The sequence below is a fragment of the Octopus bimaculoides genome, chromosome 30 (genome assembly GCF_046866305.1).
Source record: "Octopus bimaculoides isolate indiv1 chromosome 30, ASM4686630v1, whole genome shotgun sequence".
Lineage (NCBI taxonomy): Eukaryota > Metazoa > Mollusca > Cephalopoda > Octopoda > Octopodidae > Octopus > Octopus bimaculoides.
Genome location: NC_142957.1, coordinates 3,742,019 through 3,763,754, shown reverse-complemented (window position 1 = coordinate 3,763,754; position 21,736 = coordinate 3,742,019). Strand labels below are relative to the sequence as shown.

At 34.9% G+C, this 21,736-nt stretch overlaps 1 protein-coding gene across 1 annotated transcript in view; it reads left to right on the top strand.

Annotated features, from left to right (window-relative positions):
- Nucleotides 1–21,411, top strand: part of LOC149130137 (uncharacterized) — a 37,462-nt gene extending 16,051 nt beyond the window's left edge. Inside the window, 9 exon segments of the mRNA XM_089345903.1 lie at nucleotides 6,333–6,360; nucleotides 7,253–7,381; nucleotides 8,082–8,185; nucleotides 9,656–9,770; nucleotides 11,373–11,536; nucleotides 12,617–12,676; nucleotides 16,273–16,341; nucleotides 16,344–16,437; nucleotides 20,286–21,411. Of these exon segments, the coding sequence (XP_089202029.1) occupies nucleotides 6,333–6,360; nucleotides 7,253–7,381; nucleotides 8,082–8,185; nucleotides 9,656–9,770; nucleotides 11,373–11,536; nucleotides 12,617–12,676; nucleotides 16,273–16,341; nucleotides 16,344–16,437; nucleotides 20,286–20,998 (1,476 nt within the window). The 3' untranslated portion in view covers nucleotides 20,999–21,411.
- Nucleotides 21,412–21,736: the final 325 nt, after the last annotated feature.

Below are 21,736 nucleotides of genomic sequence, written 5' to 3'. Positions count from 1 at the left end.
GCTTAACACTGTGTGGTGACCACAACTGAGAGCAATAGTCTAGGCGGCTCAGAACAAATGTCTTCCATAGAGTCAACATGACTTTTTGATCCCTTGTACGGAATGTCCTCAGTATCCACCCTACCAGTTGTCTGCACTTTGCTGTCAACTTGACAATGTGCATGTGAAATGATGCATCACTACACATGTTGATACCCAGATCTCTTACTGTTTGTGGTTCTGGGACTGCAGTACCTCCAGGCCCTGTGTATGCCAGTTGGGAGGTGCTTGTGATCTTGTAGCGCAGTACTTGAAATTTTTTTGCATTGAACTGCATATTATTTCGCTCTGCCCACTCATATATTGCATTTAGGTCATTCTGCAGGCTTACAATATCATCAGGATTCTTTATTGCCTGAGATATCTTTGTGTCATCAGCATAGCTAGTGACAGTGGCTCTCCGAGTGACCGTGGGCATGTCCAGAAGGGCCACTATGAACAGTAGTGGTCCCAGAACAGTTCCTTGTGGAACACCGCTCAATATTTGTGTTTCCCTAGATAGTTCTCCATTGGCTGCAACTGTCTGACTTCTACCATTCAGGAAGTCATGCAGCCACTCTCCTAATTTACCAGCTATGCCAAGGTTTCGCAGCTTGTGACATATCAAGCCATGATCAACTTTGTCAAAGGCTTTTGCAAAGTCGAGATATATCACATCAACATTTGAATGGTCAAGTAGCTGCTTCAGGACCCAGTCATAATGCTGCAAGAGCTGCGTGAGGCAGCTTCTACCTGGACGGAAACCATGCTGGGTCTCATTCAGCAAGTCATTTTCTTCTAGGAACGCAATCAATCTCTTTCTGACAATTCGTTCCATGACTTTGCTAATATGTGAAGTCAGAGAGATGGGCCTGTAGTTCCCAGCCTCTGCTCTGCTTCCACCTTTATGGATAGGACATATGGTGCCTTCCTTCAGCTTTTTGGGAAGTTTACCATTTGCAAGGAAACGCTGGAAGAGTATCCGGAGTGGTCCTGCTAATTCTTGTTTACAGGACTTTAAGAGGACAGCTGGGAAACCATCGGGGCCAGTTGCCGAATTTGAGCACATTTCATTTATGGCAGCTATCACATCTTCCTCCTCAATGTCGATGTAGGTAATGGATGCAGTCTTTTTCTGCTGAGTGCTATTGTCAAAGAAATCAGCTGGGTTCTTTATCTGCATGTGACTCAGAGGAGAAGTGAAGACACTCTTGAATTGCGTACTGAGCACTTCACTTATCCATGTGGGATCTGCAGTCAGTGAGCCATTAGGCAGGAATAGGGGTCCTATCTTATACTGTACCGTAGCAGTCTCCTTTGCAAATCTATAGAAAGCCTTGGGGTTTGTTTTTATGCTTTCTACTGCTCTCTTCTCCTTCTCTGCTCTCTCCTTTTCATGGGAGAGTTTAATTTTGTTTTCTATTTCTAATAGTGTTAGTTTTAATTTAGCCCTTTTCCTATCCTCCAGTTCTCTATTTAACTGGTTTGAGACCTTTGTTCTGTGTCTCATAAGGATTTTCCTGTCTCTAGGAATTCTATTGGCATGTTTGCTGGTCTTTCTATATGGCACGTATTTGGTGCATATGTCTTGTATGGTTGACATAAAATGACTTAGTTTGAGGTCATTGTCTTGTATAGAAAGGCTGTCATGCCAGTTTTGATTTCGAAACTCTCTGCGAATTGACTTCCAGTCCGCCCTGTGGAAATTCAGGTTGGATATTGCTTGAGTCCTCCTGGTGGGGTGGGTGTCAGTGGGTTGTCTAGGACCATACATAGTTAATTCTATAATGTTATGATCTGAGAGAGATGTGGGCGTTATTTTCACATTATGGATTAGGCTCACATTGTTTGTGAAGCAGAGATCCAAAATATTGCTTCCCCTGGTTGGTTGGAGTATCACTTGTTCCATGAACAGCATGTCGGATAGTTCTAACAATGATTTTGCCTGGCTTTGTTCATGCAGTGACATCCCAGAGAGGATGTGACCTTCAGGCCATTTAACATTTGGGAGGTTAAAGTCGCCTAGGAAAAGTATATTGATGTGTTGGTCCAGATTTGTCAGGACCTCTTCTATGCGTCTGAGGCTGTCCTCAAATTTACCTTCCTGCTTTGCGGTATTTGGTGGACGGTATGTTGAGCATACAACTACATCAATTTGTTTTATGTGTACTATTAAAGTATCACATACAGAGTTTGAGTGTGATAGTAGTAGTAGGGGTGTGACATCTTCTCGGATGTACATTGCAACTCCCCCATGACTTCTATCCCTTCTGTCTGTTCGGAGTACGGCATACTCTGGTATATTTATCTCCGCATCTGCTATATTAGGTGTTAGATGCGTTTCGGTAAGCACCATGCATATTGCTTGATTGCATGTTACTAGGTCTTTCAAGTATAAGAACTTGTCTTTGCCGCCTGTTCGTAATAGGCCCCGGATATTCAGTAGGAATATGGGTGTGATATCTGTGCAGGGGTTCCTGGTGTTAGCGGTGGCCATCCCTGATCCATCATCTGTGGTGGTCTTGGACAATGGTTCGTGTGGCGTTGACTCTGTACCCTCTGCATCCACGTTAACTGTTGTACCATTTTCTGGGCCAAGCTTAAAAAAGCTTGCTGCTCAGCTACTGCAGTTCGTACAGCCTCTGCATATAGCCTTTTTTTGGGAGCAGAAGGAATATACGGACTTCTCTCTTTGTGAGTCCTGTTGGTATTCGGTGGATTATGTGTACGTAGATTTAAGCTTTCTGGTCTCCCTTTTCTGCGCTCCTGCTTATTTTGTTGTAAGTGGTTATCTACCTTGTTTAGCTGGTGGTGTTTGGGATGGGCAAATTTGCAGTTTCGTCCCTTTTCCCCGTGCCAGCAGGTACCATTTAGGTAGAATTTACAGATCTGTTTCTTTTTCTTTTTCTCTGTGTGACGTGTTTGGGCTTGAAGCCTGTTTGTGTTTATGTTTACCGTCTTCTTGTCTGTTCTCCTGTCTTTGTCGTTTGTGGTGCAGCGTTGACTGTATTCACCATGGTCATTGCATCCCTCGTCAGTGGCTACAGCACTGGTGGCATCTGCCTTGTCGTGGTGATCCGTTTGGTCCTCCTGAGCCTGAGCACAGTGTGCAGGGTCTTCACTGTCCATTTTTGTGTCCGTGTTTCTCATAATGCCTTCTAGGAGGTCAAGGTGCGGTTTCACGAGCTCGTAGGAGCGAATGAGCTCCAGTTTCTTTCGATCAATTTGAGCCATTGACCTGTGGAAATTGTACCTATCCAGGCTTTCGGCTATTAGATCATTTGCTGGTGATCCTTTGGCCAGGTTCCATGCGTGAACAAGAAGACGAACTTCTTCCAGCTGCCAGTTTCGGCGCATCTTCATCTTCTTGTTGGCCTCAACTTGGCGCTGTACAAAGTCTCGTCCTCTGGTATCCATGGTGCACGATATTTGAGAGAGAGAGGTTATCTTAAAGAATATAGAAATAGTACTAGAAAGAAAGAAGAGTATAAAGAGAGAAGGGAGAATACGAAGTAGAGCGAGTAGAGAGTGCGTACAGAGTACGAGATAGATAGAGAGAGAGAAAGAGAGGATGTGATAGGAATAGAGATGTATGAGAGAGAGAGAGAGAAGATAACTCAAGAGAGAAACAAACAAAACGAGGCAAGACAAAATGAAAATCAAAAGAATAATGAAAATATATACACACATACACATACACACACACACACATATATATATATATATATATATATATATATATATATATATATATATATATATATATATGTATGCACGTATATATGAGGGAGAGAAGATAACTCGAGAGAGAGAAACAAACAAGACAAAATGAAAATGAGAAGAAAATGAAAAACGGGAAATATATATATATCACGGAGAACAGAGAGAGAGGGTGAGAAACAGAGAAACTAAGAGAGAAAAAGTGGGGGAGAGAAGATGGGATAAGAGTAGAATAGAGATTTTGATTAAGAGTGTTAAAACGAGGTGACTATAAGGGAAATTGAGTGAAAACTTTTAATACTTTAAATAAACTAAGAAGAACGATTTTATCGTAAATAAATTTTATCGTAAATAAACAAGACCTATTCCGTGAGAGAGATTACAGTATGTTAACAAACAAACTTAGTATGTAAATAAACTAAGAAGAAACGATTTTATCGTAAGTAAATTTTATCGTAAATAAACAAAAACAAAACTAAACTATTCTGTGAGACAAATTACAGTATGTTAAGAAATAAATTATTTTGTCGTAAATTGTTTTTGGAAAGAGAATAGAATATTGAATAAAACTTAGAAATAAAGAATAAAACTTAGCTCAGATTTCTATCTTTATAACCTCTCACCACGTGCGTGGTTTCTTCGAAGATGGTTGTTCGCTTTGGTTCACTCACATTAATGTGCGTTGTATATATACTATTTAGTTTCTTTTTCAACGGTTATAATGCAGGACCGTCGTTAAACAAACAGGTACCGAGTTTTGTGTCGGTTTCAGCGAATATTTATCTTCGATATGGAAAGATACCTGTTGATTGCTTCGAGAGACAGGGAAAAACACGTCTTAACACTACGAAACCGGAAGTACATATATTTATATATATATATATATATAAATATATATATAAATATATATATATATATATATATATATATATATATATATATATATATATATATATATATATATATATATATATATATATATATATATATACATATATATATATACATATATATATACATACATATATATATATATATATATATATTTATATATATATATATATATAAATATATATATATATATATATATATTTATATATATATACATACATATATATATATATATATATATATATATATATATATATATATATATATATATATATATATATATATACATACATACATATATATATATATATATATATATATATACATACATATATATATATATATATATATAGAAACTATAGCTGTAGAAACTTTGCCAGATCAGATTGAGCCTAGTGCATCCTTCTCACTCATTAGTCCTCAGTCAAACCGTCCAACCCATGCCAGCATGGAAAGCGGATGTTAAACGACGATGATGATGATGATATAATATGTATATCTATATTTTTTCTTTTTTTTTCTTTTCTTTTATTTGTTTCAGTCATTTGACTGCGGCCATGCTGGAGCACCACCTTTAGTCGAGCAAATCAACCCCAGGACTTATTCTTTGTAAGCCTAGTACTTATTCTATCGGTCTGTCTTGCCGAACCGCTAAGTTACGGGGTTGTAAACACACCAGCATTGGTTGTCAAGCGATGCTGGGGGTACAAACACAGACACACAAACATATACATACATACATACATATATATATATATATATATATATATATATATATATATATATATATATACGATGGGCTTGTTTCAGTTTCCGTCTACCAAATCCACTCACAAGGCTTTGGTTGGCCCGAGGCTATAGTAGAAGACACTTGCCCAAGATGCCACGAAGTGGGACTGAACCCGGAACCATGTGGTTGGTAAGGAAGCTACTTACCACACAGCCACTCCTGCGCCTGTATATATAGCGATAAACTTTTTACACATCCTATATATACATGTGTGTATGTATGTATGTAGCAACAAACTTTTCCTGCATCCTACCCCAAGAAACCAATCTACATCTCCTCTTTTAAACTGCATTTTTTCTTCCTCATACATACATACATAAATATACATATATATACATAAATACATACATATATCAATGGCATATCGTGGTTGTAGTCATTGGGTATACTGCCACACCCAATGCCACCAAATTTCAAGCAGAGGTATAACAAGAGTTTTCCATTAAGATTTGGGATTAAATTAATGAATAAGATTAATATTTATAATGAATTTGCCATTTGCAATGGATGTGCAGCCAACACCTAGCACACCCAGAATATACACTGCTGACATACATACATATATAGGTATGAACGTATATGCATGCATGCATGCACAATACTTTATGATAAGGGATTTATGTGATATGGTTTGTAGCTATATATTTCATTTTCATGAAGCTAACAGAAAAAGTCTATAAGGTTGTTCAAACTTTTAAAAATAACAACCAAATCTCCCTAAAATCAAAGATACTAATTAAAAGTCGAGATGGACATAAGCTCTACCTCTGTTTATAAGTTGACTTCTTTATGATTCAAGGCTTGTTTACAACCACAATATATTTTCATTGTTAGTTTCTAAATTGTTTTAACTAAATTTAAATTCAATAGAAATAATTTTTTTAAAAAAAATCTCTCTCTTTTATCTTTTCAGGAATCTTATTATCTTTATGGCACAAAATGTAAGTATTTTAATTAAACTATCTTTCAGATTGAAAAACTATATTAGAATCATATTTATCCATGTTAATACACCTTATTTCTTTTAGAAACTTGAAAGTAATGTAAAATTTATCATTTAGCATTTTTCAATTATTTTACATCAGCAATCCAACAACAACAACAACCACAACCATAACAACAACAACAACTGCCACTGCTACCGCCACTGCCACCGCCACCACCACCACCACAACCACCTGTTTCTATAATTTATGAGCTCAAAATTTATGTTGATGATTCAGATAAACACTTTTAAACAAGGTTTATCTATTTCATAATCTTCACTTTGAATATCTAAGAATTGTTAGAAATATTGATCAACTAAATTAGAAAATAATGATAAGAATGGTTTATTATCTCAACTAAGTGCTTTAGCCCCACATTCCATATGGCCGAGTGGTAAGGGTGTTGCCCTTATAATTGCAAGACTGTTGATTTGATTCCCAAACCAAGTTGCACATTGTGATCTTGAGAAAAACACATCATCAGAAACACACCTTCATACACGGACACATCCCTCAGGGCACACAGATTCACCCATCCAGACACATACAGAAATCACATCAACACTGTCACCATGGAGCATATGCACATTACTCTGCAATTACTTTGACATCTGATGTGTGGCACAGTGTGCACGGGTACATGCAATATTGATTTGATGGAGGGAGCGAGCTACTGTACAGCTCAAACATTTGATCCTTACAAACAAATCATCCGTGTAGAAATTGCTGAACCCTCACGTGTCATCTACAACAAGAATATCCATGCATATCGAAGAGCTACTGATGATGTAAAAATTAGTTTTCTATAATGTCAATAGATTTCAAAGAAATCTTTTCCATGTTTCAGGTTGTAATGCGAGTTTGGATGTCTTCAAGCCTTTTCCTAACGGAAAGTACCCAGAAAAGCCAAAGTCTTTTCAACTAACAGATTTCCTGCAAAACAAAGCAAAAGGAATAAAGGCTGTGTGGAATGCAAGTAAGAAAATTTGTCTTAAATTCTATAAGCTATTATGTTATAATCAAATGGTGCAAATACATTAAAAAATGTTTACTGCATAGACAAAGATTCCATTTCTTAAAGCAAATTAAAAAATTTAGTTTTTATATAAATTCTGTACTAAATTTTATGTCAGATCTAGTTCTTAAGATGTGAATATTGTGATGTTTTATCAGTTATTATTGTATAACGTTTGATTTAATTTTAATATTCTCCACCATATTCCAAGACCTGAATAATAAGAGATAATCTTTTTGCAAGCTGAGTCTGAAGTCTGGTTTTGATTCTCAATGAAATTTATTTTTCTGGGGACAAAGACTTTTGTAAAAGGCAGGAATGGTACAAATTCATGCTGCTTCTTGTTATAAATATGTAAAAGAAGACCAAAAGTAGAAAAATAAAGAAATATATAATGAGTATGATATTCCATATAGCAGCAAAACACACAAACAATATTAAAAATAGTTATAAAGTTAACTATGCCACTATATGTGATTGTACAAGTTAGTTCTGATAAAACCTTCAAGCCAGTAGATATGTATATTTTTGAAATCATTGCAAGAGTAAATATATGTGTGTGTATGTGTGTGTGTGCATATATATATATATATATATATATATATATGTATGTATGTATGTATGTATGTATGTATACATCTAGATTATTTTGTTTTAATAGGTTTAACCCATTTAAAAGGATTTAAAATTGAATATGATTTTGATGACAAAATCTGTAGAATTTTGGACGTTACTGCATTTCTAAAGAAAAAATCCATTAGTAATGTGAGTACAATTTCTGTCTTTAAAGAGTCTGTCCTAAACTCCAAGAATGTGGTCATCTATATGGAATATATTACAGACCCTGCATGTTGTATTGTTGATTTGCTGGAGGTGAAGTTATTTTTTAGCCCTGATCAAACTCACTTTTGATCAGATGTACTTCAGTGTTGACCACTTTGTATTTTATTCTGACAGAGTGCTTCTAGGGATACATTAACAAACACCCTCATTTTAGAAACAGCATAGGAAGTGATTTGAGGGGGATTTAACTGTTATATTTAGTAGGTAAAGCAACCATATAGAAGTTCTCTCATTGGTTTGGTGAAGTTGAAGTAAATGGTGACATTGAACTAAATTTTAAGATGGATTATAAAGATGATGTTAGAGACAAAGGGATCCATGTGGACTTTAGGAGTGAAAGTTCTATTTTGAATGTTGCTGGAGGAAGAGAGTTCTGACGAAATAGTTTGGTAAATATTTGTTCCTTTTGAAGGAAAAAATTGGAAGATTAGAGGAAGATGTGAATGCTTTTTAGCTTGGACTGTAGAAAGTAGAAGTTGTTGAGTAATGAAGGTTATAAAAGAGCAAATGAAGAAGAAAAGTTCCTCATCAAGTTTGCATGTGTTAATATGTATGTAATGGCTCTGCTTCTTAGCTTTGACTTAGTGAAGAATAACAGATTTAAAGTAAGTATGTGTAAAGAAGAATTATCACATTCCCTTGTATCTAAGAGAGTAGGCATTCCTAGCTATATAAATGGTAGCGTCAGAGATATTGAGAAAAGGTGATTGTCACTTTAACCCATTACCTCCCATAATTCTATTAACTGGAATTTTTTTTATGAAACTTTGATTTCTAGCATAAAACAGCCTTAGAAACACGCTCGAATGATCAAAATAACATTTCAAAATAACATTTTAAATAGAAATAAGCGAGATATTGGATGAAAAATTAGCAAACCTCATTTGAATATCAGAGAAATATACCTAGTAGATATAGCAAAAAGGTTAGATATGTGTAAATATTGACAGATAATTATGAAATTTGTAATTTTTAAGTGATCTCATATGAGATCACTGGTAGGTAATGGGTTAATATTTTTGATGAAAAAATTAATTGAAACAGAAGCAAAGAGGATCAGCGAGGTTCTAATATACACAGGTAAAAAAAAAACCAAATGCTGTTGACAATGGTGAACATCAGTGAAGGTGAGAGGTGCAAGAAGTTATGGTATAAGATATTAAAATACATGCAAAATATGTGTAGTTACTTCAAATGATATCTAAGTTAATATAAATGGGCCAATAAAGAGTTGTTTACATAATGAAAAATATATGAAAATAATAACAGAGTAAAATAGCTGAATGTTTTTTATTTTTTAAATATGATTAAAATTATCACAAAATTTGATTGAACTGATCAATATTTTGAATATGTTATTATATTAGTAGAATTTTAAAAATTTATTTGCAGCATCACTTTGAATTTAATATACATCCTGTAAGAAAAAATAAAGAAATATTGGTTCATCTTTATCCGTTGCCGGAATCTGGAAACAGTTATCTAACTGCTAAAGTTGATACATTCAGTAAGGAACCTGAAATTATTATTTATTTAAAATCTTGGAGGAAACTAGTGGTGGTGGTGTATATTGTGTTAGTTCTTTTGGTTTTTATCAGTTGAAGATATACAAAAGATTTCCAGGAAGAGAAGGAAACATCTAATATTGAAAAGTTTGAAAGTAAGCTTGGTAAAAGACTAAAGTTTTAGCAAGTAGGAAAGACAGACTCTGATACCATCAGGAAAATGACTGTATTTGATATACAAAAAAGGAATCAGTAGAAATTTCATATAACACACTCAATGTAAATTACGGACATAAAACAGGTGTAGTGTGGTTACTGGCTTGCAGAAAAGGTAGATTTGGTTTGCACAGGAGAAGTCGGCAGTTAGAACTTATGTAAAATAATGTCTTTTAAATGCTCAGAAAACCTCTTAGTTGATAGTTATTGTTACCTGGTTGAGCTAATTTACTGTGTGAGTGTTCCAAAAGCATAGAAGCTGTAGGAAGAATAAGGTGGTAAACGTTGTCATTGATGATAATGTTGAAATGGAAGGTTAAAAACTATTTGTTATTTCTGTGTTTTAATATTGATTTGTAATTTGACTACATATGTAGCCAGTATTCAAATTTTGCCATAAAGTTTGCAAGGCATAGGAGTGGCTGTGTGGTAAGTAGCTTGCTTACCAACCAGGTTCAGTCCCACTGCATGGGACCCTGGGCAAGTGTCTTCTTCTATAGCCTAAGGTCGACCTAAGCCTTGTGAGTGGATTTGGTAGACGGAAACTGAAAAGAAGCCCGTAATATATATATATATATGTATATATATACATATATATATATATATATATAGATATATATATATATATATATATATATATATATATATATATGTGTATGTATATGTTTGTGTGTCTGTGTTTGTCCCCCCAACATCGCTTGACAACCAATGCTGGTGTGTTTAGGTCCCCGTAATTTAGTGGTTTGGCAAAAGAGACCGATAGAATAAGTACTAGGCTTCCAAAGAATAAGTCCTGGGGTCGATTTTCTCGACTGAAGGCGGTGCTCCAGCATGGCCGCAGTCAAATGACTGAAACAAGTAAAAGAGTAAGTTTGGGAGAAGTAGTAGGTCAATTACTTTGACTCCAGTGCTCAACTGGTACCTTATTTTTTTATCAGAATTCTGCCAGCTCACCACCTTATGTAGCCAATAATATTAGTATTCACACGTATTTACTAAAATTGATATATATTCTATGGAAGGGCATTGAAAGTGATTTCTTAAATGCTATCTAATTGCACAGAAATTCTATTAATAGGAAGAATGACTTCTTTCTGCTGTTAATGATTCTAAACATTCATGAAGATTTCTGCTGCAAGTTTCTGGCATTTGAGAGAACATGGTAATATCTAATGTTAAAGGTGAGATTCAGTAATAAAGATATTGAAACTTGTTGGTGGGAATGTCTCTTGTAATATTGTGGGAAGTACAATTATTCAAATATTGGCATGAAAATTATCATCTTAAATATTTTCTTTCTTGTTTAAATTCAATTCACTTTGGGCTATTTTAACAACATTTACTATCTGTGTAATGTTCACATAAATGGCTTCCCTTTACGTTTGCAGTGTGCCGTGAATGGGTAACTCCAATTGATTATAAATTAGAAGAAAACAAGTTAATTGTGCATTTTGAACAAGGACCGTCAAAGTGTGATATAAAAAAGTATACTGTATCACTTCATCATACAAATTCAACCATTTTAAAAAGTGCCCTTATCAATTCTTCCCAGGTTTGTCAAATTTCACCATTTCTGTGTTTTTAATATTTCTCTAATCCTCAATAATAAAAAGAGAAAATGTTTCTTTTCCAAGTCTTTATTTCCCTATCGTCGTTCATATTATCGATTAATTAGTTTTAAGTAAAGCTCAATTACATAAAACTCATTCCCTTGCATTGTTTTACTGATTTCATCATCATCATCATCATCATCATCATCATCATCGTTTAACGTCCGCTTTCCATGCTAGCATGGGTTGGACGATTTGACTGAGGACTGGTGAAACCAGATGGCTGCAACAGGCTCCAATCTGATTTGGCAGAGTTTCTACAGCTGGATGCCCTTCCAATTGCTAACCACTCAGAGTGTGTAGTGGGTGCTTTTACATGTCACCCGCATGAAGGCCAGTCAGGCGGTACTGGCAATGGCCACGCTCAAAATGGTGCATTTTATGTGCCACCTGCACAAGAGCTAGTCCAGGGGCACTGGCAACGATCTCGCTCGAAAATCCTACGAAGGCCAGTCAGGCGGTGTCCTGGTAAATTATTTTTGACTATATTGATGTTAACGATTTTGTAATAACTGTAATAAAGGTAATTTTGCTTCAATACACTCCATTGTCTTGTACACTACACAGTCTTGTTATTTTCAGTAAAGCCATAAAACTAAGTATTTAAATTGTCTTTCTATTTCTCTATCAGTTCTACTTTTGGCTTTAAAACAAAATGAAGAAAATTAGTCTGTAGCAGTCTTGTTTTACATGATGTAATTATATAAAGAATGATTCTTTTAAACATCATTTCTATTGCTAAATAAAAACAATTTCTTTTTCTTTTTTCAACTATTAAACTAGTATTGATTTTTGTCTTGACAAAAACTTAATTTTAATCATTGAATTCAGTAAGACAAATCATTTCAACAAATTTAATTGCACCAGAATAATTGGAATATCTATAAATTTTATTTTATATTACACTAGGTTTCAAAGATGTCCCTGAAAATTATAGATTTACTTTGAAAAAATGTTCAGAGATTCTATTTATAGGCCAACTTTACAAATCGTTTTTTTTTTTGTCATTTTGTCATTTTCAGACAACCTCAAAATTAACCCATGAATTTCATAGAATATGTTCTGGAAAATACTACACAACTGTAAGTTATTCTTCATATATTGGTATTTGCTTACAACATTTTGTTAAATTATTACATTTAAAAAGAAATCTGTTAATCTGAAGATGGGGGATTTTCCACTTCTTCCACATGTTTAGATTCTCAGGACTTTTCACCAGTTATGTAATTTAAAAGAATAATTTGTTTCTTTCATGACAAACACTTCTACACACACTTGCACATCTACTGCTATCAGTTCTTTACCAAAATAGGTGCAGGAGTGGCTGTGTAGTAAGTAGCTTGGTAACCAACCACATGGTTCCAGGTTCAGTCCTACTGTTTGGCACCTTTGGCAAGTGTCTTCTACTATAGCCTCAGGCTGGCCAAAGCCTTGTGAGTGGATTTGGTAGATGGAAACTGAAAGAAGCCCGTCGTATATATATATATATATATATATATATATGTATATATATATATATATGTGTGTATGTGTGTGTGTGTGTGTATGTGTGTGTGCGTGTGTGTGTGTGTGTGTGTGTTTGTGTGTCCATGTTTGGAAATCAGCAACAAAGGTTGATGGGATATGCATATCGGATCTGTGGCAGTTTCAGAGTAATATAGCTGTATGATGGTGGAAGTAACGGGTAAGGTGTTTGACGGACACATGGGGAATAAGACAGAATATATATAATGGAAGGAATTAGGGTGATTGGTAGCCAGCCAGTTCTGATGAGCAGCAGATTCTAGTGGTATATAATACAGACAGTGGTATATAAAAACAGGTGAATGATTAAATGCTATTTTGAATAAAGGGTTGCTTTTATGAGGGGGGACACACCAGCCAGATAGACTACATCCTCACCAAAAACATGGATAGATATATGCTTATAAATGCAAAATCCTTCACAAGGAGAAGAATGTACAACTGAAGATAAACTAGTGATTAGTGACCTCAGGCTTAGAGCCAGAAAGATCCTGAGATGCAATCCAATATGGAAAAGGTGGCTGTGGAAGCTGAAGGATCTGTCAAGTGAGCAGAGATTTAAAGATGTCCTCAATGAGGCCTATGATGCAAAGGATAGAGAGATAGAGACATATGATGTAGAGGGCAACTGGAAGTTCCTATAGGACAATCTACTAAGGGCAACAGACCAAATTTGTGGTTGGAGCAAAGACCCTGCTTGACCAAAGGTGATGTGGTGGGAAACAGTGAGGTTGACATGGTGATAAAAGAGAAAAGAGGGGTCTCGAAAGTGTGCGGGTTGTATCAAAGAATCTTAGAAGGCTAAAAGGGAGGCTAAACACCAGGTTTATCCAACGTAAAAGAAGAGGTTTGCCAAAGTCCTACAGCATGAAGATCAGAGACTTAAGTGCTCTGGATTGCCAGACAGTGTGTCAGTGAGAATAGAGATATTGTAGGTGAAAAGTGTGTGCAGATGGATAATGATATGCTTGCTCTTAATGATGTGGACAAGAAAGAAGCATGGAAAAGTTACTATGCAAGGCTGTTGAATGTAGAGAATGAATGGGATAAAGGGAGTCTCCCTTGTTTGAACCCATCAGAGGGACCAGCTATCCTAGTGGACAGCAGTGTAGTAGATAAGGCATTTAAAAACCTGAAAACCAGGAAAGCCCCTGGTTCATCTGGAATCACTGTTGAGATGCTTAAAATATCCAATAAGGTAATATATGGGCTGGTAACACTCACAGAGTTAATCCTATCATTCAGGAAGGTGTAATACCCAGTGGCTGGCATAGCAGCATGATTGTTCGCTGCAACAAGGGTGAGTATGATGTATTAGATAGAAGCAATTATAGAGGGTTCAAAGTCCTGGACCAGGAGATGAAAATTATGGAGAGGGTTATAACCCAGTTAATTAGGAGCAGAATTAGGCTACATGAAATGCAGTTTGGCTTTGCCTGAGAAAGAAGCACAACTGATGCTATTTTCATAGTCAGACAACTACAAGAGAAGTACTTAGCTAAGAATAAGCCATTATACTTGGAATTTGTTGATCTAGTGCGATATGGTGGACTCTGAGGAGGCTACAGATAGATGAAGGGTTGGTGAAAGCTGTACAGGCAATGTACAAAGAAGTTGTCAGTGAAGTAAGAGTTAACTATGAATACAGCAAAGAATTTGGTGTACACGTAGCAGTTCATCAAGGCCTAATCCTTAGTCGTCTCCTTTTCATCATTGTCCCCCAGGCCATAACAGCGGAATTCAAGATCATCAGCCCCCAGCAAATATATGCTGATGGTCTTAGCCTCTTAGCAGATTCCATATCAAAGCTAGATGAGAAATTCCAGGTGTGGAAGCAAAACCTGGAGTTTAGGGGCCTTAAAGTTAACATAGCAAAGCCTAAGGTCCTTATAAGCAAGAAAACTGACAGGACTCTGCCCCACTCAGGTAGTTGGCCCCCTATTTGATTTGTAGGAAAAGTGTAGGTAGGAACTCCATATGGTGTACCCAGTGTAAGCTTTGGGCACACAAGTGGTGCATTGGATTAATAGGAAGATTATCAGAGAAGATAGCTTATGGATGTGGAAGATGCACGGTAGCCATAAAAACTTTAGAGACTTGGGAAATTGATTCTCTCAAATACCCTGGTGGTTCACTCTCTTTTAGTGCCTTATTACTTAAAACACTAGTTTGATTTCCACTCATTTACTTATTTATTCTTTTAAAAATTTTCATTGCATCTTACAACCTTTCCAATAGTCATTGATTCTATCCGTTATCTATCTATCTATCCATCTATCTTTATATATATATATTAATATATAGTTTTAGGGAAAAGAACCAAGCTCTATGAACTCATCGATGAAAATCCACTGTCACATATAGAAAAAATTTATAATTAAAAGTACAATAAATAAGTATAATATAATGCAAAGTAAATATCATAATAAAATTTATATATATAATTAATTCAATAATAGGATAAAATCTTTTATAAGAATTTATCAAGTAGCTAGTGTGAAAAAACCTCATAAGGGAAAAATCATTTAATCCCCAAAATATATTTATTTATATAAGGGCATTACTATACATGAATGCCTCACGCTATGAGGGACTCTAAGGTCAAACTACCAAAATAAACACATTTTTATCCTATTATTGAATTAATTAAATATATAACCGGAATATATTCAGTGCTGAATTTTATTCTGGAAAAAAAAAAAAACACATGTACCGAGATGCAATTAAAAAAAAGCCCGCCTTTTACATAGATATATAGAGATAAACAATTTTCTATGTACTATGCCGGATACATGAGGTGTTCGTTTGGTATGTTGAATTTTTTGTTTATTTTTATGTATTTGACCATACTATACTGATGAGCAGAAGTTACCTATTGTTGTAATAACTGCGAAATCGTTGATATATAGTTCAGTCTGTTTTTAAGAGGCCAGCGGTGAGAGTTGCATTTCCTTGCATTCGGTAATAATGTGTTTATTATGGTAGTTTGACCTTAGAGTCCCTCATAGCGTGAGGCATTCATGTATAGTAATGCCCTTATATATATATATAAACATTTATTGAACCAATTTAACAATACTCTTGTTTATTGAAGTTAAATTGACATTTTAAAGTTATTTCCAATTTTGTCTTTGACTCATATTTTATTTTCTAGTTTATGGTTTATCATGTACAACACCATCATCAACAGATGTCACTGCACCTAATACAGGTTATACAACAGAATCTAAGAGCGATTTTAAACTAACCATATTCCTTGCTATTTTTGGTGCAATGATCGGTCTGCTACTTTTGGTTCTCAGTTTTTACTGTTTCAAGCGTGAGTATACAAGCTTTGTTCAGACTTATGCACAAGCAGGATCGCCAAAATTATCTGTATTTGTATCACTGGTGTCTTGGTTCTGATTACATAGTCATAAGCGGATGAGTTAAATCTCACACATAGGACACGAATCTATGTCAGGAAATATCTCTTGTAGATGTAGTTTCTATTTTATCACAGATTGAAAACCTGAGGCCATGTTGATGAGGATTCAAGATTTACAAATGTATTTCCTACTTAACTCTTTCACCTTTGTAATATGTTGAAATGTGGATATTTACGGGAGCCATTCTTTATATGTAGATGTTTTGATGTGTGTTTGATGAAGGAAATTGTTAATACTGTTCATAAATAATAATCCATTAAATATTTGATGTTTGTTTCTTGGATTATTTTCCTCATTCTCAAATATGTTGCTGAGAGAAAGTGGACGTTGAGGAAGGGGCAGTGCATGTAGCCTTCATCAATTATCCCCTGCCGGACATGAAAAAATACTGTAATAATATTCTGTTGAAGAAACCAGGTGAGATTTATTTCGATGAAACAATTAATTTGTTATCGAAAAGTTTCAGTGAAAGAAGTTCCCTGTCCAATACTTGTCAGCAATGTTGAAATTTAGTTGAAAAAGATGAAGGGTTCGTCACCTATGGTGGGGTCGTTAACAGACAATGTGAAAAATTCAAATTAAATGAATTAACCCTGGATTTGTTCAAATGTCTAATTTTTGTTCAAGGGTTAACTGCAAGAAAAGATGCTGATATATGTTCCGTATATTAACAAAATTAGAACAGGACCAAAAATTAACTCTACATGCAGTGACTGAAGAATGCCAGAGAATTATAAATTTAAGACATGATGCAGATAAAATTGAAGAAAAAGATTGCTCTCAGATACATGCGTGTCAACTTGAAATGGATAAGAAAAAGGAAAAAAAAAAAAAACGCAAAGACCAAATCCATGCTATGGATGCAGAGGTTTACATTTTAGGAGTAAATGTCCTTTTTAAAATTGTAAATGTTTTGAGCGTGGAAAAATCGGACATAAAAGCTCACGCTGTATAGCAAAACAAGAAAAAAAATTTTTTTAAATTGTAGAAAAAATGTATTGCTAACAAAAATCCTAAACGAGGTTCAGAGCAGAAAATTTCTGTCTATGAAAATGAATAATGTGAATATCAAGTCACAATTGGACAAGGACAGTGGTATCATGATAATTAATATAGATACATGGAGAAAAATAGCGAAACCTAGAGTAAAGGAAACTTTGAAAATTGCACGAGTTGTTTCAAGAAAAAAATTGCATTTTATTGGTGAAATGTTACATATTGTGGAAAAATCTTGAAGGCCAAAGTTTTTGTGTTGAAAAATAAAAAAAAAACTTTATTTGGAACAGACTGGATGAAACTTTAACTTATGGGACCTCCCCATAAAATATTTTTTGTAAAAATGTGAATGGTTCTTCCACCAGTACAAATAAAGCGTTGGAGGATTCAAAAAAAGAATTAAAACATTTTCCTGAGGTTTTTTATCTTATGAATTGGATCTTTGAACCAGAACAGAGGTGAAGTTTCAAGTGAAAGAAAACGCTATACCGGTATTTAAACCAAAATGAATGGTACCTTTCGTAGCATTGAAACAAGTCAACGAAGAATTGGATAGACTTGAAAAGCTTGGCATTATTGAAAACATTGATTACACAAAATGGGTGTCCGCAACAGTTTATGTCAAGAAAAAGATAATAAAATTCAAGTATGCACTGATTTTTCAACAGGATTAAATGAATGTTTGATGCCATACAATTACCCGTTACCAAATCCAGAGGAAAGTTTTGCAAAGTTGAATGGAAGAAATTTTTTTTCAAAGTTGGACCTATCTGAAGCATATTTGCAAGTAAAAGTCAATGAGGAATATTCAAAATTATTGACAATAAATACCTATAAAGGGTTGTATATATTTAATCGACACCTTTTTGGTATAGAGGTAGCACCTGGAATTTCCCAACAAGTTGTGGACATTATGCTCGCAGGTTCGGATTTACCTTGATGACATACCCATAAAAAGTGAAAGTCGGGGTCAGCATGTTGAGCATGTTAAAAAGGTCTTTGAAAGAATAAAAGATGAGGGTTTTAAGCTCAGTGAGGAAAAATGAATTTTTTATGCCAAGAATAAAATATCTAGGGCAGATTATTGATGAAAATGGACACAGACAAGACCCGTCTAGGGCGAGTGCAATAAAAAATATGCTTCCCCCGACAAACATTACAACGTTACAAGCATTTTGGGAGCTTGGAAATTACTACCAGGTATACATACTGAATATGTACGATTTAAGAGCACCCCTGAATAATTTGTTAAAAAAAGACGTTAAGTGGAACTGGTCAGTCCAATGCCAAAGAGCTTTTGAAGAAATTAAAAACATCTTCACGTCAGAATTGTTGTTATCACATTTTGACCTGAATTTAGAAATAGAAGTGGTAGTAGATGCTAGTGAAAGTAGTATTGGAGCTGTGATTTTACACAAATATGAAGATGGTAGCCTGAAAGCAATAGCTCAAGCTTTGCAGTCATTATTACTGGCTGAGAAAAGTTACAATCAAAGAGAAAAAGCATTAGCCATCATATTTGTGGTAAGAAAATTCCATAAATTGGTGGTAGTAGTTATAACAGCAATAGGATTATATTAGTAATAATGGGTAACAAAATAATGATTATATATCAACAGAGATTGTAATCATCATGACAGTAATAGTAATACTACTATAACTAATTGTAATATCAGTTTATTAAACACTTATTAGATCTAGTTGGACTACAACAGATTCACATAAATGTTCAGGGAAATAAAAGCCTAAATTTTCTGATGAATGAAAGTTTATAGTCTGTTTTATCATTATTTACATATGTGTGTGAATGTGAGAATGTTTTTATTCATCTAAGGTAGCGAGCTGGCAGAAACGTTAGCACACCAGGCGAAATGTTTAGCGGTATTTCGTCTGTCTTTATGCTCTGAGTTCAAATTCCACTGAGGTTGACTTTGCCTTTCATCCTTTGAGGGTTGATAAATTAAGTATCAGTTGCATACTGGGGTCGATCTAATCGAATGGCCCCCTCCCACAAAATTTCAGGCCTTGTGCCTAGAGTAGAAAAGAATATTTTTATTGATATATGAGCTTGCTTTCAAACAACGTGATCTTGGGTTCAGTCCTACTGCGTGACATCCTGTTCGCCTGTAGCCTTTGGCCAGCCAAAGCCTTCTGAGTACATTTAGAAGATGGAAACTATAAGAAGTTGACTGTGTAAGTGTGTCTTTGTGTTTGTTCTCTCCATCTCTTGAGAACTTGTGTTGGTTTGTCTATATCCCTGCAGTTTAGCAGTGTGGCAAAAGAGGCTAAAAGAATAAGTACAAGACTTTAAAAATAACTGAAACACATAAAAAAGATCAAACTAAGAAATAAGTGACTACGTTAGTCAAATGAAGTGTCTTTAAACATTATTATTAGGAATGAACTATTTCTCTTTAGAAACTCAGCAACCTTTTGTTTCAGTCACCGATATCAAATTAAAATTAGCCAGGCTTGCTTTTTAAGGTCACGTTTAAAAGTGCTTTGTGTCAAGTGACCACATAGCTACTTCCCTTCCTCTCTGGATGATTATATCTATTTTGAAATCTCACTTTTCTCAAGTGAAGTTTTAAATGTGTCTGGTTTGCAAATTTTATTTTTCTGGAGCCATGCAAATTGTGACTAATTCTATTGACCTTGTAGTATTTAGTTAAAGAAATTCAATCCTTTAATTCTAATATATTCTTGATATTTTATTATTGATTGTGTCAATTTATATTTCCAGGAACAATTCAAGAGAAAAGAGGACTGTTATTTTATACAGAGGACCATTCTTACCACTGTGAAGCCATTGATCAGTTTATATCTTTCCTGAATATGAGCAAGTGCAAACTAGAAGTTGCTGCTCGTTTAGTGAAAGGTAGTGATCCATCAAGACTGAGTTTAGAAATTCAAGAGTCCTATTTTATAATTCTTGTTTACTCGAAAGCTCTTCACAAAAGAATCCAGGCTTGGAAAAGCAACCAAGATTACATAAATTTTTTAAAAGAGGATAACTCAGCACTTTTAACAGCTTCCCTTCTCGGGGAACTTAAAGAAAGCAATAAACTTATCATTTGTAAGTTTCCTCAGGTACCAAAATCCAGTGTGAGCAGTGAATTTCTTTCAGTCAAGTGTTACACTCTAACAAAAGAGTTGAACTTGCTTATTCAACAAATCCATGGAAGAGGAGTGGATCATGAGCTTGCTGTTCTTGACAAAAATAACAAGCTCAATCATAACTCTTTGACAAACACTATTAAGAATGCTACCAACTTTGAAGAAAATAGTTCCTATTGGTTTGAAGACAAATATATTTGCCCTAAGAAAATGGAGTCTTTAAATGAAATGCCTGATTATGCTGAAAACTTTTCAGATGGATGTGAACATAGTATTTATTCCATTCCTATAAGTTACATATTGGAACAGATCAATGAGTACAATGACTCATTAGTTTAAAAGATTCACAGGTTGGATTCATTTTTAAATCTCATCCTGGATCCTTCCTGCTTTTCTTTTACCTTTTCACTCTGCCTCTTATCTTCTTCTACCTGACATTCTTCTATATAAGGATGTAAAATATGTTACCAATTTTCTCTAATCTCTGATGTTGGGCCGATTTGAATTTGAGGTTGGGCTGATGTGAGATTTTGGTCTCTTACGTTGGGTTGACATCGGCCCAATATCATATTCAGCTAAAGGTGACATCGGTTTGATATGAAGATGAGGTTGGGCTGATGTATGGTTGTTCAACTTGAGAAGTCTCAATGTAGGGCTGAGCCGATTTTGCCAAATGCCTGATCTGGCTCTGAAATACATTCAAGGATGGGTTAATTAATGTATGATTAAACATTTATAGCGGTTCGATATTAGCCACACTTTATCTTTTCCATAGCATTACACCAGATCCCTGGCATGAATTGCTTTGATTCCAGCCTCATCCACCCAGCATTTAAAAATAGAAATGTGATATTGCTTCAATTTACAGTCAATGAGGACCACCTACTTCTAAACAGAAACAATATTAAATTTATTTTGAAGATGTAAGTGTATGAATATCAGTTTACATGGCATGTGTGTACTCTTTACTCTTTTACTTGTTTTAGTTATTTGACTGTGGCCATGCTGGAGCACCACCTTTAGTCGAGCAAATCGACTCCAGGACTTATTCTTTGTAAGCCTAGTACTTATTCTATC